Here is a 17,085-nt window from a genome sequence, read left to right on the forward strand (position 1 = left end):
ATGTATATATATATATATACATATTGTCCCAAACTTTTTCTATAATTTTTTGTAACAAATTAATTACACAGATCTATTCTAATATATTAATTTTGTATACTGTAAATAATAAGACTTCATTATATAATGACTATAAAAAGTATTAGATTTCTTTATTCACACTATTAAATTGTATAAGATATTAGATTAATTTAACAGCACCAGTTTTAACTAAATCAGCTACAGCACTATATTGTATAATATGTTGGGAGCCTGGTTCAAGATCTATTTCTTCGTCCATTGAACCAGGAAGTAAGATTCCATTAATTCTATCATTAGCCCTTAAAAATACATATGCTTGCATATTAGGTTTTACAGCTAATGTATCAACTTCAAATGTCTGAAAATTTCCAGGCATATGTTGCAAAGCAACTGTTTTAAAAAGTGTTTCGATACTTGCAAGAAACTCTTTCGCAAATTGTAGCTCTGCAACTGATAAGTAACAATCCTCAGAAGATCTGTTAGCTTCTTGAGAAAGTATGTGAATGGTATATTTCTCAATTTTCTCTAATCGAGCCCTGAGATAATTACTTATCATATATTTAATCCTATCTAATTCCATTCTATGTATCATTAATCTTAGATCTCCTTTGTCTAACCTCTTCATGTTTTCTTCCATATGTGTGATTTGCTGCAGCATACACTCAATCAAATCAGACCGGTGTGGTAAAATCTCAGGAGCGAATTTTTCGTTTAGCCAAGCTTCCTCTATCGCTAATAAAACACTTTGAGCAGTTAGTTCTTCCTCTTCCTGATCACTGTCCTCTGCTATCAATTGTGCTCCTGTATCAACTTCCATGTTTTGTATCGTTTACAAAAAGTTAGCGATCTTATAAACTTTTTAATAAATATACTTTCACTGAAATATTAATTCGTGCTTTAATAATAACTTAATTACTACAATATCGGTTAATCACTGAACAACGTACAAAAAATCATAGTATTAACTTCCAAAATACAGACAAGTTCGATAGTAGGGTTTATCGAAACGCTAAGAGGTTACATTTCTCGAACAGGTGTTCTGTTATTTATATTATATGATTCATATTCTATACAAAATATGTTATATATAGTTTATATTTTTCCACAAATACTGTAAAAGCTACTATATGTAATAAAAAATTGTAATAAAAATTAATAAAAAAAAACAAATGAACGAATTAAATATTGTTATTTATTATACATAAAATTTGTCCATATATAGACATATATTACAAATACATATGTACGAAAATACAACTGAATGCAAGAAGGATTTTTTCTTATCTTATACGTGTTTTTTCTTCAAAGAACTGTATGATACTGATTTATTCATCAAATCATCAATTCGTTTCTAAGTCGATTGTCATTTTATGGATAATATAAACTGTTCTGCCAGCGCGCATGTTATCGTTTTAAATTCAGCGAGTCATAAATAACTTAGCCCTAAGAATGGGAAGATTAAATTACCTATGTATTATGCACCATGTGACTGAATTCGATATTTCTCATTATTTAAACTTGAACCGCGAAATGTATTTTTAAATTTGAAATAGATACATATGTACATGAATGAATGATTATATAATAATTATTATTTTTAGATTATTTCTATATTTCGATTTAAGTACTATGAAAGAACGTGAATGATATTACGTAATCATGATATATATGGATTTATGAAGAAGTTAATTTCTGAGAAAACCACATAAGGGTGGTTTCTCGAAGAATGTGACTACCCAAGTTAATGAAAAAGAAGAAGAGTACATTACATACGCTATTATAATAAGCTTCTTATAGCATGAAACCATATTAAAGTTTAAATCTACATAAAACTTATATAGATATCGAAATCACGAGTTTACTAATATATTCGCTTAATTATTGTATCTCATTCTTCGAATCGATGGAATAGACGAAGACGAAAGAACGAACAAGAGTCTCTCGTTTTTTTCTTTGAATGTATGTCAAACAACTAAGAATGCAGGCGGATATTACTGTAGGGATTATGGTTCGAAGTTAAATATAAAAGATGTAGAAGGGTATCAAAAGGATATGGCGATTCTTCGTGTTCTATTCCTACTTTAGCGTTGTAAGGTTTCTGTGTGTGGCACTAAAGATACACCAAAGGTATTCTTAAATCCTCGTTAACTTAATAAAGTCCTTCTTAAGACTGTTTACCGTCTTAGATCGTAACAACATATAGAAAACTAAACGTAAGGGTACATATGGCAGGGTCGAAGTAAGAAATCGGTTCATATTTAAACGAAAGTCGAACGGCGGTGACACGAGCCGCATCCAACAGTGGACCTAACAGCCTACCTACAACCTTCTGTTAAATTTCAAAAACCTATCGCGGTCAACCGAAATCGAACTGAGACGTGTACTTGGATTAGTTCGTTCTACCACGATTTTCTCCAAGTAGCCTAAAGGTGAGAAACGGAAACGGAGTGATGGTGTTTCGTTCATTTCAAGTGTTCTCGGAAAGTCTGTGCATTAAAATTTTCTGATAATGTTACATAACTTATTTATAGTGATGATAGAACCCAGACTTGGGCAAATTTGATTTGAAACGATAAGTCTATTGTACTTTATCTACTGTTGAACATTTTGTATTTTGAACTATTCATTCGAACTATTTGAATGTTTAAATAATCAAAAGGAAAGAAGGAGGAAAGAAAGAAAGCACAAAGTCTTAAGGGAGTGTTTGAACATTTACAGATTCAAGGATGATTTCTGCTTTGGGACCCAGTTATGAGGCATACGCATATGGAGCCCAAAGGTTTGCAAATCAAACGGTGGTTGACAAGGTTCCACCTGATATGCTCCATTTAATCGACGCCCACTGGTATCAGTTTTCACCACTAAATCCGATGTGGCACGCAATCCTTGGATTTGTAATAGGTCTGCTTGGTTTCATCTCGGTTTCGGGAAATGGCATGGTCGTCTATATATTTCTTTCGACAAAGAGTCTTCGCACGCCAAGTAATTTGTTTGTAATCAACCTTGCTATCAGCGATTTCCTTATGATGTTCTGCATGTCTCCACCTATGGTGCGTAAAAAAGCAATTTTTATTTTTCCGATCCTTCAAATAATTCCAATCGAAAAGTGATATCTCAACTGTATAGTATCAACTAACTGTATAGTATACTGTATCACCATTAGAAATATTATCTCAACTCAAGCATATGGAATAAATTTGATATAATTTGTTGTTTAACAGGTGATCAATTGCTATTATGAGACATGGGTACTTGGGCCTCTCTTCTGTCAAATCTACGCAATGTTGGGCTCCTTGTTCGGATGTGGCTCCATATGGACGATGACGATGATTGCATTCGATAGGTACAACGTGATCGTCAAAGGTTTATCTGGTAAGCCATTGACCATTAACGGAGCTCTCCTTCGTATACTGGGGATATGGTTGTTCTCCCTGATTTGGACTATCGCACCTATGTTTGGCTGGAATAGGTAATTCGGTTGATCGCGATAATATTTTGATAAGTGTTATTAATATTTCATTCGAGGATTGATTACGAGTAACGAAACTTGATTCTGTTTTTTAGATATGTACCAGAAGGTAACATGACCGCGTGTGGCACTGATTACTTCAGCAAAGATATAGTATCCGTCTCCTACATCCTATTATATAGCATCTGGGTTTACTTCTTCCCGCTGTTCCTCATCATTTGGAGTTACTGGTATATTATCCAGGCGGTAGCTGCCCACGAGAAGAATATGCGCGAGCAAGCCAAAAAGATGAACGTAGCTTCTCTGCGATCATCTGAAAATCAAAATACTAGTGCCGAGTGTAAATTGGCAAAAGTATGTAATAAATTTCTAATGTAATGAATATTTTATTTTAAACTTTCTTTACTTATAACGGGATATTTTATAATGATTCTAGGTTGCCCTTATGACAATCTCCTTATGGTTCATGGCTTGGACCCCGTATCTGGTCATCAACTGGTCTGGCATCTTCAGTCTCGTTAAGATCAGTCCGCTTTACACAATTTGGGGTTCTCTATTTGCCAAAGCCAATGCAGTTTACAATCCGATCGTTTATGGAATTAGGTAGTTATATTTACATAAGTTTAAATCAATATAAAATTAAACTTTTCTTTTCCTTTTCCTCTCTTCCAGCCACCCGAAATACCGAGCTGCGCTGTTTGCAAGATTCCCATCATTGGCATGCGCCGCCGAACCAGCACCCACGGACGCTACATCTACTGTTTCTGGTACAACTACTGTTGCAGACAACGAAAAATCAAATGCATAAAACAATAATATATGCCATGGCTGCACCTTACTTATATTCGAACTGTGACACGGTCAATCAGAAGAATATAGATTAAAATATACCTAACTAGGTAAGAATAACACCAAATTTTATTACAGACACGATTTGTAAATATTAACACCTGATATGACATTAAGAAATATTTTTTATCGATAACAAAACTATCAATGTGGTCAATTAGACATTCAAAATTAAAGCAGTTTAAATCGAATATGTTCGAACATTCAAAAGTATAGCCTAATGGCCAGCACATCTAATTCGGTAAGGAACAACTCCAGTATACAAAGTCATTGTATACGCGACATTAAATGATCAATATTTGAATCGCCTGTGATTGAATGCGTGATGCGCATCTCACCACAATGCGGATCATTTTACATCAATTCATAGGTATGATTTTAATTTTGTACATTTATTGCGTAACAATATACATGGTCACTTTGGTACACCAGGTAACAGCTCTATGTTTACTAGATTAGTAAGCACATCACATTCACCATGAAACATGAAGGGAACATCTGTACCTTAATTTTATAAAAGCAAATAAATTCTGCAAGCAACTGTATCTATAAATTTCATTATTTCCTTTAAAAGTGCGAGCACCTCCTTCTTAAATCAATTTTCGGATAATATTTAATTTACAAAACATTCTATGTATTTACAATAAAATAAAATAACATTCAAGTTTTCGATTCATTTTATGAGTTTCCACCAGCTTCTGAAGTTTTCTCCCCTCCAGCGGTTTGTTCTTCCGTTGAGCCACATACTAAGAACGGTAGTTTTTCCTTTAACGCGGCTCTGTATTTTGGATGACTATATGGTATATTTATAAAATAGATCGTTAGCATTATTTTTTATTCATTGTTTTTTGTTAAGGTGGCATTAATGTATTCGTAAAATACATACCTAATTCCATAAACGATCGGATTATATATTGCATTCGCTTTCGCGAAGAGAGAACCCCATATTGTGAAAAGGGGTGTGATCAGAGATCGATTAAATATTCCAATGTAATTGATCACAAGATATGGTGTCCATGCCATAAACCATAGCGATATTGTCGTTAGTGCTACCTAAAAAATATATTTATATTTCATAGAATTAAAATTAACGCTTTAATTAAGTTAAATACACAATGCGGTACCTTTGCTAATTTTGCTTCAGCACTAGCACCTTGATTTTCTCCAGATCGTAAAGAAGCGACATTCATTTTTTTTGCTTGTTCTTTCATCGCTTTCTCATGTGCTGCAACAGCCTATAAAATGATAATGAATGTATTACAGTTACACATATATAACTAATAATTAACATAATTTCAAAATACATACTTACTGAAACAATAAAATAATAGCTATAAATAATGGTGAATAATGGAGTGTAATAGACAAAAAAAGAATAAACTAATATATACGACTTGGAGACCCAATCTTGTGTAAGGTAATCTGTTCCACATGCTGTCATATTACCCTCTGGAACATATCTGATTGATAAGTACGGTATATTAATAATTAAGCATACTCACTAGTTTACATATATAGGAGATACATTTTCATAATCAAGATATTACCTATTCCACCCTACTAAAGGTAAGATTGTCCATATTAAACCAAAAGACCATATACCCAAAATTTGAATTATGGATCTTTTGATGGTAAGAGGTGTTCCGGACATCCCCTAAGAATATTCCACTTTCTTATAATATTATTCTTATTGTAATTATTAACATACCTATTTATATATGTGTACATGTGCATGTATACCTTCACTATAACATTATATCTATCTAAAGCAATAGCTGTCATGGTCCATATAGAAGCGCATCCACATAATGATCCAACCATTGCATAAATATCACACATTAAGGGGCCTAAATAAAAGTTTTAAAGCATAAAGTTTTGTAAAATTAAGTTTTTCGAAATTATATGATAAAAATTTCTTACCAAGAACCCATGTTTCATAAAAGCAGCAAATTACCATAGGTGGACACATGAAACCCATCATAATGAAATCGGAAAAAGCAAGATTTACCACAAGAAGATTACTTGGTGTTCTTAGAGATGGTGTCATTATAAATACATAAACCACTACACCATTACCACACCATCCCATAATACCTAATACTATCATAACTAAACCTAAGACTTTATGCCATAATGGGTTCAACGGAGGAAACCGATACCTATATTTCAAAATTTAATAAAATAATATCAACATGGACTTCATTGCTATTAAAAATAACAAATGTGCTAATTACCAATATGTATCAATTAAATGTAACATCTCCTCAGGCACTTTACTAACAACTGTTTGATTATTGAAACGCATTATTTGCCTTGCAAAATGTGGTTCTGTAGTAGTTGTTAAAATGGAAATATTTGGAGGCATGGCTCCAATGAAACAAGGAGTTGTTGCATTGAATGTATACATCATAAACTGGCTTTACAAACTGAATTTAAATTCACACTACAATATAATTTTGCGTAACATATTTCTTTTAACTGTTCACATACTACAACTGCAACTACAAGTAGACTACTCTTCTTTTATATGCTTGATATGGTAAGATCCAATAAAGTCATCCAATAAAATATTCAAATGAATTTATGTATAGCCTTAATAAATGCATTTATATTGCTCTTACAAAGGATAGTATGATGTATGAACATTACCGTCATTTTAAATTTAGGGTAATCTAATCAAAGTGAAACTTTACATATGCTCTTAAGTGTAAATTGGAATAATCAATATAGATTCAGTTAATACATGATGTCTTATTATAATATACAGCTAAAAAAAAGTGACTTAAATATATTCTATGTATATAATTTATATATTTTATTACATAAAATATAATTATATTACAAAGTCATCATTTTATTGCTCTTGAAAGTCTACGAATGTGTTGACTGTAACCTTCTTGAAGAGCCTCTTCTAATTGTTGTGTTATGTGTGATAAATTAACAGGGTCAGTCTGAAGTAATACATGCTCAATGTTTTCATCCTTGCCAGGATCCTTTATAGATAAATCCAAAGTAATGAGAGGAGCAACTTGTTTCAATAATGCTCTTGAAGCAATCTATGAAAAAATACATTACATATAATATAAAAATATGATATATTAAAGATGCAAAGTTCAAGGATGAAATAATATAATACCTGGACTTCAAATCTCCATTCCATATCATGGTATTCTGGCAACTTAAATCCAATATCTCTGAGTGTATCCAATATTTCATCTTTTTTAACATTATATAATTTACTTAATATAACTTCTTGTTGTTCAGAGAAACCTAAAGATATTATTGAATCTCTAAAGTCCTCAGAATTTAGCTGGAAAAGTTGAATATTAGTTAAATAATATTTTATAAATTAAGAGAAATACAAATAGATTAATAAAATTTATGTTACCTTATATCTACAACTCTCTATTAATAAATTAACAAGTCCTTCCACTGAATTCTTAATTACACTTACTTCAACATCCAATTTCTCTGGAAAAAACAATTAAATTTTTAACACTAGACTTTCTTTTTAATTATTTTATATAAATAAGTAAAAATGTGTTTACTTACGAGCTGCTGCGTTATATAATTTAATATTTGGCCCTTTTTGCAAATAATCTAGTGCTAATTTGCAAAAATCTTGTAAAACTGGAAAAGATACGTAATTATTATTTTATAATGAAGTAAATCTGCAATAAAAATAATTTTACATACCTTGCGGTGTATATCCTATAAGAAGTAATACATGTTTTTTATGATCCGGTTTTAATGTTAATAACATTATTTTATTTTATTAAAAATAATACTATATAACTATTTACGTTAAATTTGATATGTGAATGACGGAGTTGTCAATCGCAAAACTTGCAAGCGATAGAAGAATCGCCATATTTACGAATGTAGAACGTACACTATGTTTGTATTCTTGGGATATAAAAAGTACTGAATTTTTCATTCATATCTGTTCATATTAAAAATATGTTATAAATTTTGTCTATAATAAATTTTGCAATATATATAGGAATATACCTCGTCGAATAAGTATTCAATATAAACACAAGTAAAGTTAGGTTAAATAATTTTAATATTTCTTTAACATCATTACAATATTATTTTCAAGCTTTAGAATAATTGTAAACACAGTTGTATAAATAAATAAATGTAAAAGCTTTACAAGAAATTTATTAACAAATTTAATCAGAAATAGGAATAGTGACATTTATGGTTATATGATCTTTTTTCTTTTGTGATATTGACATAACAAGCGACAACATATAATTTTTTTTCATGTATAAAATTATGCTTTAGGTTGAGAGAGGGATGCTTTCACTTGAGCTTGTTGAAACATCTGTTGATATTTCTCCAATGTTTCACGATGTGTATCTTGTTTCTTATCTAATGTCGTTATTAATTCTTCCACTCTTTTCCTAAAATTATAAAATAATTATTCTTGATCTTATATATATATGATATTCTTATATCTGGTCACTTACAATTCAGAAGAGATATATTCCATTCGTTTAGCAACGTTTTGTTTTGCTTCTTCTACATCTTGTTTAATGAGAACAGGTCCAATTAATTTGAAAACATCATCCTCTGATTTCAAAAGATCTAATTCTTTTTTTACGGCAATATTCTCATTTAATTGTCCATCCAGCTGTTGTCTTTGATTCAATGCTTTGTGGTAATCTGATACAAACAGAATCTATGTGTAACAGGATATTTATTAATTATAATTACACGATATATCACATAAAATATGATATATGTACAGAAATTAAGAATACCTTTTTGAACCTGTTTGTACTTGTCTATTTCTGTTTTTAAATTTTTTTGAATTTCTTCCGTCATATTTGTCTGGAAAAGAAATATATTAAGAACAATAAAGAAATGTTATACGATAATGAGGTTAGGTTACATAAAGCACAAATATCCCATTATATTTCAAATATTAAATACATTTTACTACAAAAAAAAAAAGAAATAAATGAACACAATTTTTTGGATATACAGGTTGCAAATTACAATTGTTTTAAATCTTAATTTCCTATTTTAAATGTATCGTACCATTTCGAGGTAGTAATATTCTGTAACCTGTTTTCTGACTAACTATGCGACAAATATTTGCTAATAAAGGATAAAAGAAATAAGAAATTTTATATATAGACAGATATTCTTTCTAATTAAATTTCTTTAATCTATTTTGTTTCAACTCTTCCACTAATTTAAATGCGTACTGCCATATGACACATGCATAAACACAATCCTAGGGATGTACAAATTAGGAATAAAAATCAACTATATGAAGTTATTTAATAACATTTGGATTACTATACGAATTAGCTTTATTAGAAATGATATAATTTTTTATGTTTAAAAAATAGAAAATTTCTATAAAACACGAAAAAATTAAGAAAATGGAGAAATGCAATTTATCGATCTCTCGGAAACCTAATTTAAAATTTAAGATCCGAGTAATGAAATTTTAAACTTCATAAAAAATAAATAATCTTTTCCTTTCTTAAAAAAAACAGCGTGATTATTATAATTATTGAACAAGTTTTTTTTTCAAAGATGTAAGAGAGAATGTAATTTTAATATCTGATTTGATGAAATTTGATATTTATATGATTAAAGAATTGATATGAATTTAAGAAAAATGCCAACAAAATATAATAAACAAAGTCCATTTTATGTGAGGTGGATACAACACTATCTTATATCTTCCAGTTTCAAGTATATTTTTTCAATTATATTATTTATTTATAATTATATAATATATTATATTATATATTTTATGTTTGTTTGGCCTTTCCAAGATTTTCGCAAATTTGGTGCGGTTACAGCCCATAAAATGCTGAAGCACTCTGTTCGCGTAACAACTTCAAACGATTCGAAAACTAACTCGATGTTTAAATGAAGAAATACATAATGAGAAAGATTAACTTGAACAAAAATTTATATTTAAAACTGATTATATTTAAAATTGAATATTTATAGTAAGTAATGAAATTTATTTAGATTTTGAGCTCAGCATGTCGGTTCTAAAGATTCAACAATTCTAACGATTCTCACTTTTTAGGGTCGCAGAGTAGTCCATTTACCTTCTCGAATTTACATGACAATCTACGATTTATTTTTTATCCAATAAGACAAATTCTTATTAACTAGTGCTAATAAACATTAATTTGATTGGAGTTTACAATATTAGAAGGAGAGCGATTCATACCTTGGCAATTTTTTCCTATGGTAACGAAAGTAAATACAAAATTTGAGAGTGAATGCAGCTGTTACTGATAAATAATTTTAACATGTAATAAATAAATTTGTTAAATAACTTTTGTTCGGTGCCTCGGCTGCGCTGCTGTACAGTTAAATTCGCAGCACTAGAATTTACCTTATTATCATACAAAATATTCACGATAGAGGGAGCCACATGCCAAAACCAGTTCATAACACTATATAGTCTTCTATAATGGTCGCTAGATGGTAACACAGTTAATAGTATACATTATTCACCATGATATGATGTCTATATTGAATTGTACTATAATTTGTATGTAATCGACAATTGTCGAGAAAGAAATTGGAAGCGTTGTTTGCATACGACTCGAAAAAATGGAAACAATATTAGAACAACAACGACGTTATCATGAAGAAAGAGAAAGATTAATGGACGCGATGGTCAAAGAAATGCTTTACAAAAAGCCTGGACATAGAGAAAGTATAAATTCGGAACATCGGTTAAAAATGCTGCTCGATCAGTACATGGATAGTACATCACATTTGCAAGATTTGTATGAAGATAAAGATGGACAAAGAAAAGAAGAAGTAAGTTAGATATCTTATAATTTATTTACAATCTAATAATCAAATTTTTATTACTTAGGTGCAAGCACTTTCTGGGCCAAATGAGTTTTCCGAATTTTACTCAAGATTGAAATCTATAAAAGAATTCTATCGTCGACATCCTAACGAAATAAGTATTCCAATGTCTGTGGAATTTGAAGAACTAGCCAAAATGAGGGAAAACCCAACAGAGGAACTTTCAAATCTTGTTGAATTTACAGATGAAGAAGGTTATGGGAAATATCTTGATCTCCATGAATGTTATGAAAAATATATCAACCTTAAAGGCATAGAAAAAATAGATTATATTACATATCTATCCACTTTCGATCATTTATTTGACATACCAAGAGAAAGGAAAAATGCTGAATATCAAAAATATGTGGAGTCTCTGTTAGAATATCTAACTGATTATTTAAGTAGAGTTAGACCTTTACTTGACATAAGTGCAGAGTTGGAAGAAGCAAATAACGAGTTTGAAACACAATGGGAGAACAATACATTTCCAGGATGGCCGAAGGAAACTGGTAGTGCTTTAACTCATGTAGGGGCTCATTTAGAACTTTCTGCCTTTTCTTCATGGGAGGAACTTGCATCTCTTGGCTTAGACAGATTAAAGTCTGCATTAATGGCTTTGGGTTTAAAGTGTGGCGGTACATTGGAAGAGAGAGCTCAAAGGCTTTTTAGTACGAAAGGTGAAGCATCTTTGGATCCAAATTTATTAGCTAAAAATAACAGAAATAGAAAGTCTGGAAAAGGAAGAAATTCTGAGAAACAAAAAGAGATTGCACATTTTGAAGCACAGGTTTACAAACTTGCAGAATTGGTATCAACTCAACGTGTAGCCACAAAAGAAAATGTTCAGAGAAAACAAGCTAGAACAGAAGGTGAGAGAGGAGATTCCGATGCTGAAGCTAGTGCTAGTGAGTCAGAAGAAGAAGATGACAATGAAGTACCTTATAATCCTAAAAACCTCCCACTTGGTTGGGATGGTAAACCTATACCATATTGGTTATACAAATTACATGGCTTGAATATTAGTTATAATTGTGAAATATGTGGGAATTTTACATATAAAGGACCAAAAGCTTTCCAAAGACACTTTGCAGAGTGGAGGCATGCACATGGTATGCGTTGCCTTGGTATTCCAAATACCGCACATTTTGCTAATGTGACACAAATAGAAGATGCTTTAGCTCTATGGGAAAAATTAAAAGCTCAGAAACAAGCAGAACGTTGGCAACCAGAACAAGAAGAAGAATTTGAAGATTCTCTTGGAAATGTTGTTAATCGTAAAACATATGAGGATCTAAAAAGACAAGGTCTGTTATAACCATATTTTATCGTATTACAATGCTCCATACACACGCATTTCTATTGTATATTTGTTACATGTCTATTTTAATTCATACTATTTTATTTGTAATATTATGTATATTAAAGACGATTTAATAAATATATTTATAAGAACTCAAAGAAACGCATTTTTGAGCTACATATTTATTATTAGTAAAGTTCGATGTACACATGTAATTTATTCATATTAGAATATTTAAACGGAAATATCAATTTAATAAAAACTCATTTTATAATAGTAAAATTAGTAAGAATTGTAAAGATGATTCAAAATTAAATTATCGAAAATATTAAAATATTTTATTATACATTTTTTTCTGAAGTCTTGAAAGCGGTACAATGTATTTAAATTTTAAGCCAAATTCAAATTTTCATTTACTTTTATTACTAATTGTGAAACTTATATTCCTCTATGGTAAAATTATCACAGGGACTTTAAGGTTCTTTACATATTTCTTCGACCAATGGGAATGCAGTAATTTTATACCCAGATATTCTAGAGTACGAGCTTCATCGTTTTAGAGATGAATACCATATTACCCTATAACGTGCTTCGCAACAGTAAGTTTTGCGATCTTAAGAAGAAAATATTTTAATTTACTTTTTCAATCTGTCGTGCGATTATATTATTAGCAAAATTAATAAAGCACGATTAAGAAAAAAAAATTAAGCAATTCTATGAACGTATACTTTTAAATGTAACTTGTTATTATATCACGTTCGGTTCGATCGAAAGCACGATGTTTCATCGGTATGATTAAAACCACGTGCTTCGAGAGACCGACCGTTTTTACAAAAAATGATATATGATGTGAGCATTTTATTGAAACAAAATTACTGTTACGTTATTTTGTGTCAATTATTTTAACAATTATCCTTTTTATGGAAGAGGTAATCACGTTATATGATCTATTTGTGAGGAAATATTAGAGAACAAAGATTTTTGCTATTATCATAAAGAGGCATGCTGAGGCAGAATGACGGAGTTTGTAGATGGTTGGATATTTGGACACACTCTAGGAGAAGGGGCTTTTGGCGAGTAAGTTCCTATATTTTAAATTTGTACAAAAATAATTCTCGTTTCACATTAATAAAAAGTTTTTGTTTTAAAAAATTAAATATTTATTTTATTAAAACTATTCTTACTACTAAAAATTGTTACTACCACTAAATTTTATTTTTATTTTCAGAGTAAAATTGGTTATAAATAAGACTACAGGTGAGGCTGTTGCTATGAAGATGGTAGATTTAGAAAAGCATCCAGATGCTCATCAAACTGTTCGTAAAGAAACTACAATTCACCGTATGCTCTCTAATCCTAACATTATACAGTATTTTGGAAAGCGTAGTGAACCTACTATGGAATATATATTTTTAGAATATGCATCAGGTGGAGAGCTTTTTGATAGAATTGGTAAAATATCATATTGTTTATGTGAAACAAAATTCCAAAAATTTCAATACTGTTAATGAAACTTTCTTTTAATTTAAAATAGAACCGGATATTGGTATGCCAATTTGGGAAGCACAAAAGTATTTCAAACAATTAATTTCTGCTATAGAGTATCTGCACAGCAAAGGTATTGCACACAGGGACTTGAAACCAGAAAATTTGTTATTAGATGAACATGATAATTTGAAAGTTTCTGATTTTGGTTTGGCAACAATATATCGTTTACAAGGCAAAGAACGTTGTTTAGAAAAGAGATGTGGAACATTACCATATGTTGCTCCAGAAGTATTATTGTGTGCCTATCATGCAGAACCAGCTGATATATGGTCATGTGGTATAATTCTTGTAGCTTTACTGAGTGGAGGTAATCTTTACAGCAAAATTTGTTTTAAAATTTTTGTAAAAAACTAATTTTTTCTGAATGGTAAATTTTAGTAGATACCAACATGTAAATATGTCTAATTAACTAACGTAACAAGTTCAAAATATTAAATTCTTCAAATGTAATTATAAATACATTATGTAAATTGCCGATATAAACAATAATCCATGATGATTTGTAAAATGCAGACCTCTGTAATTTGTAGTGTAATGGTTTAATTCTAATGCATAACTTACATTTCTTAGTTTTTAACTGGTCCGTATCTGAACTATAGAACTGCCTTGGGATCAGTCCTTGGCAGACTGTCCAGAGTATATGGCATGGAGAGATGGAAAATATATGTCTCTTACACCATGGAAAAAATTGGATAATTCTTCGTTGTCTCTGTTAAAAAATGTTCTTATGCACGCACCAGTAACCAGATATACTATAAAGGATATTAAGCAACATAGATGGTTCGTCAAGAAATTCCAGGAAGGTATGCATCAATTTGTGCATACACAAAATATTATTTTATTTTATACTATATAACATTTTCTGAAAAGGTCTACTATGGGTATGATCAAACAAATGTTTACTTAGTCAGGTACTGAGTGACTCTGAGTACACATTAAATTACTCAAAGCAACTTGGTACCTAACTGAGTGGATATTGAATACAACTTTTGACATAAAAAGTAAGTAGGTAATAGCTTTATTTTTATTGTTACTGAACATTAAATATACATGTCGGAGATGAAAGAACATCGGAACCTTTCTTTAGAATGTTCGGAAATACCCAATATCCCAATCCAGATGTTTACGACAACGACATTTAAGCAATAAATGAAGAAATAGTTATGCGGGTACTTTTTGACGATGGATTTGGGCTCGAGGTGACATAATGAGTCATTGAACGTACTCACGGTCACGGGAGGGACGTGTAATAACGGAAGTAGAAAATAGTTGTGCAGCTCTCCTCAAAAACAGAGATTGACCCAAGGAGTGGGAAAAGGACTATATAAGGGCAGTTTCATTTGGATTACGAGTTAGTTAGTTAGTTTGTCGTTGGGCGAATTGTTGATTGAGTTATCGAGAGAGTTATCCGAATCATGTATTACGTTGACACTCGTCATCCCGTGGGCCGTGGATTCGTTGTCGAACCTGAATTCGTTGTCATCGGCATTTCGACCATCCTATCGCCGCTATTACTTGTAGCCTCTTGTAGTACTCACATTTGTACCGGTAAACATCGGCTATATCCGCGATAGTAAATCTGAGTAAAGGTTCATCGAACGCCCAAAATTCCAACCTTAATCCGACATACAAAATAAAATGCAGTCAGTATTATAATTATTCAAGATAATCAAAGCTTTTGCCTTTACTTTGGTAATACAGCTCTATGATTTTAATTAAGGATCATAAAGCTAGATTACCAAAGCAAAGAGCACTGGCATTATACATCCAAATAAAATATTAACTACTTCCACTGATGTGTATGTGTGTAATATATATACATATATATATACATACATATATATAAGTTCTAGATAAAACAGTATTTTATGTATAGAATTTTTATATATAGGAAGTGAATGTATCGATTTATTTTTCTTTGTATTTTTATAATACAATTTCGAATAGCATATAAATTATAAATAAATATAAAAATGATAGTCAATAAAATTATTAAATTTCTGTATAATAGCTGGAAGTGTAGAAAGATACATTAGATCTGATGAAACAGATTTTGAAAACGGAAGACAAGCAATACAAGATGAAAACTTAACAAGATTCTGTTTATCACAACCTGAATTGCCTGGGGTAGAAAATGCTAATCCAGTAGAAATTAATTTGGAAGAACGACCTGGATTTTCATTCTCGCAACCTGCGCATATAGAAGATTTATTGTTATGCACACAAGTACAAAATAAACAATTTACTCAAACAAGTCAGGTAATGTATCTTTTTGTTAAAATTGCTAATGTATGACTACTTGTATGACTAATGGTGTGACTAAAACTACTTCAAGTTTATATTTCATCACCTATAATTTGATTTTACATTTATAGCAAAATACTTTCCAACGATTAGTGCGACGTATGACAAGATTTTTTGTTAAAACAGATCTGGAAACAACTGTAAAACGTTTACTAAATTATTTAAAAAATGAAAATTATACGTGTCGTATTAATAATTTTGGCACAGTAAGTTATAAAATTATCATTTAAATTGAAGTTATATATTGAGATACCAATTATAAATAATTAATAATTTACATAATTATCTTTTTGCAGATTACTGTAACAGCAAATGATAGAAGAAAGATGCCTTTAGTCTTTAAAGTAAATGTGTTTGAAATGGATGGAAAGATATTAGTTGATTTTCGTTTGTCTAAAGGCTGTGGTCTAGAATTTAAACGAATATTCGTAAAAATTAAATCTTTATTAGAAGAAATCATATTAAAAGGTCCTATTACACGGCCAGTTGCTGTGGCAACTGAATGCATGCCTTAATATTGTATACAATCAAATTTTGTAATAAATTTTCTTATACTCTTTTAAAACTTCTCTTCTTTATCCCGTTTTATATGTTATACAAATTTGTACTTTCTCTCGACATCTATCGCAATCTTGTCACACAATAACGTATTTTCTAATATTAACAATGAAAGATACAAACAAACGAGTTTTATATACATTTTTATGAATTATTGTGTTTTGTATATTTTTGCTTAACAATAATT

At 30.4% G+C, this 17,085-nt stretch overlaps 6 protein-coding genes across 6 annotated transcripts; 3 read left to right on the forward strand and 3 right to left on the reverse strand.

Annotated features, from left to right (window-relative positions):
- Nucleotides 1-45: 45 nt before the first annotated feature.
- LOC117209924 (DNA replication complex GINS protein SLD5) lies at nt 46-1,127 on the reverse strand. Its single transcript, XM_033452390.1, has 2 exons — nt 969-1,127; nt 46-898 (listed from the first exon to the last, which is right to left on the reverse strand). Exon 2 carries the CDS (start codon nt 836-838, stop codon nt 182-184), a length of 657 nt encoding a protein of 218 aa, XP_033308281.1. The 5' UTR covers nt 839-898; nt 969-1,127; the 3' UTR covers nt 46-181.
- Nucleotides 1,128-2,252: 1,125 nt separating this feature from the next.
- Nucleotides 2,253-4,884, forward strand: LOC117209923 (rhodopsin, long-wavelength). The gene is made up of 6 exons (XM_033452389.1): nt 2,253-2,450; nt 2,740-3,071; nt 3,243-3,490; nt 3,586-3,844; nt 3,927-4,093; nt 4,163-4,884. Exons 2-6 carry the CDS (start codon nt 2,748-2,750, stop codon nt 4,296-4,298), a joined length of 1,134 nt encoding a protein of 377 aa, XP_033308280.1. The 5' UTR covers nt 2,253-2,450; nt 2,740-2,747; the 3' UTR covers nt 4,299-4,884.
- On the reverse strand, nt 4,478-8,255 carry LOC117209926 (rhodopsin-like). Its single transcript, XM_033452393.1, has 13 exons — nt 8,036-8,255; nt 7,892-7,969; nt 7,728-7,810; nt 7,476-7,649; nt 7,201-7,395; nt 6,574-6,752; nt 6,260-6,498; nt 6,080-6,186; nt 5,887-5,993; nt 5,652-5,799; nt 5,464-5,574; nt 5,226-5,392; nt 4,478-5,132 (listed from the first exon to the last, which is right to left on the reverse strand). The coding sequence occupies exons 1-13, from the start codon at nt 8,100-8,102 to the stop codon at nt 5,018-5,020; spliced, it is 1,770 nt and encodes a 589-aa protein (XP_033308284.1). The 5' UTR covers nt 8,103-8,255; the 3' UTR covers nt 4,478-5,017.
- A 132-nt stretch (nt 8,256-8,387) lies between these two features.
- On the reverse strand, nt 8,388-9,625 carry LOC117209925 (prefoldin subunit 6). Its single transcript, XM_033452392.1, has 4 exons — nt 9,389-9,625; nt 9,109-9,178; nt 8,815-9,010; nt 8,388-8,748 (listed from the first exon to the last, which is right to left on the reverse strand). Exons 1-4 carry the CDS (start codon nt 9,389-9,391, stop codon nt 8,619-8,621), a joined length of 399 nt encoding a protein of 132 aa, XP_033308283.1. The 5' UTR covers nt 9,392-9,625; the 3' UTR covers nt 8,388-8,618.
- Nucleotides 9,626-10,822: 1,197 nt separating this feature from the next.
- On the forward strand, nt 10,823-12,637 carry LOC117209868 (splicing factor 3A subunit 3). Its single transcript, XM_033452310.1, has 2 exons — nt 10,823-11,152; nt 11,211-12,637. The coding sequence occupies exons 1-2, from the start codon at nt 10,940-10,942 to the stop codon at nt 12,501-12,503; spliced, it is 1,506 nt and encodes a 501-aa protein (XP_033308201.1). The 5' UTR covers nt 10,823-10,939; the 3' UTR covers nt 12,504-12,637.
- A 421-nt stretch (nt 12,638-13,058) lies between these two features.
- LOC117209786 (serine/threonine-protein kinase grp) lies at nt 13,059-16,905 on the forward strand. The gene is made up of 8 exons (XM_033452167.1): nt 13,059-13,337; nt 13,416-13,565; nt 13,717-13,940; nt 14,023-14,343; nt 14,636-14,839; nt 16,048-16,295; nt 16,412-16,546; nt 16,637-16,905. Exons 2-8 carry the CDS (start codon nt 13,504-13,506, stop codon nt 16,853-16,855), a joined length of 1,413 nt encoding a protein of 470 aa, XP_033308058.1. The 5' UTR covers nt 13,059-13,337; nt 13,416-13,503; the 3' UTR covers nt 16,856-16,905.
- The last annotated feature ends 180 nt before the right edge of the window (nt 16,906-17,085 follow it).

This window comes from Bombus bifarius, unplaced genomic scaffold (genome assembly GCF_011952205.1).
Source record: "Bombus bifarius isolate JDL3187 unplaced genomic scaffold, Bbif_JDL3187 scf7180000008194, whole genome shotgun sequence".
In the NCBI taxonomy this organism is placed as follows: Eukaryota; Metazoa; Arthropoda; class Insecta; order Hymenoptera; family Apidae; genus Bombus; species Bombus bifarius.

Coding starts and splice junctions, on each gene's coding strand:
- LOC117209923 (XM_033452389.1), top strand. CDS start 2,748: ATGATTTCTGCTTTGGGACCCAGTTATGAGGCATACGCATATGGAGCC. Junction 3,845..3,926: donor CCGAGTGTAAATTGGCAAAA/GTATGTAATAAA, acceptor TAATGATTCTAG/GTTGCCCTTATGACAATCTC. Junction 4,094..4,162: donor CCGATCGTTTATGGAATTAG/GTAGTTATATTT, acceptor CCTCTCTTCCAG/CCACCCGAAATACCGAGCTG.
- LOC117209786 (XM_033452167.1), top strand. CDS start 13,504: ATGACGGAGTTTGTAGATGGTTGGATATTTGGACACACTCTAGGAGAA. Junction 14,344..14,635: donor TGTAGCTTTACTGAGTGGAG/GTAATCTTTACA, acceptor TCTGAACTATAG/AACTGCCTTGGGATCAGTCC. Junction 16,547..16,636: donor GTATTAATAATTTTGGCACA/GTAAGTTATAAA, acceptor ATCTTTTTGCAG/ATTACTGTAACAGCAAATGA.
- LOC117209868 (XM_033452310.1), top strand. CDS start 10,940: ATGGAAACAATATTAGAACAACAACGACGTTATCATGAAGAAAGAGAA. Junction 11,153..11,210: donor ATGGACAAAGAAAAGAAGAA/GTAAGTTAGATA, acceptor TTTATTACTTAG/GTGCAAGCACTTTCTGGGCC.
- LOC117209926 (XM_033452393.1), bottom strand. CDS start 8,102: ATGTTATTAACATTAAAACCGGATCATAAAAAACATGTATTACTTCTT. Junction 7,970..8,035: donor TATAGGATATACACCGCAAG/GTATGTAAAATT, acceptor TATCTTTTCCAG/TTTTACAAGATTTTTGCAAA. Junction 5,575..5,651: donor GCTATTATTTTATTGTTTCA/GTAAGTATGTAT, acceptor ATCATTTTATAG/GCTGTTGCAGCACATGAGAA.
- LOC117209924 (XM_033452390.1), bottom strand. CDS start 838: ATGGAAGTTGATACAGGAGCACAATTGATAGCAGAGGACAGTGATCAG.
- LOC117209925 (XM_033452392.1), bottom strand. Junction 9,011..9,108: donor GTACAAACAGGTTCAAAAAG/GTATTCTTAATT, acceptor TGTTTGTATCAG/ATTACCACAAAGCATTGAAT. Junction 8,749..8,814: donor GAATATATCTCTTCTGAATT/GTAAGTGACCAG, acceptor TTATAATTTTAG/GAAAAGAGTGGAAGAATTAA.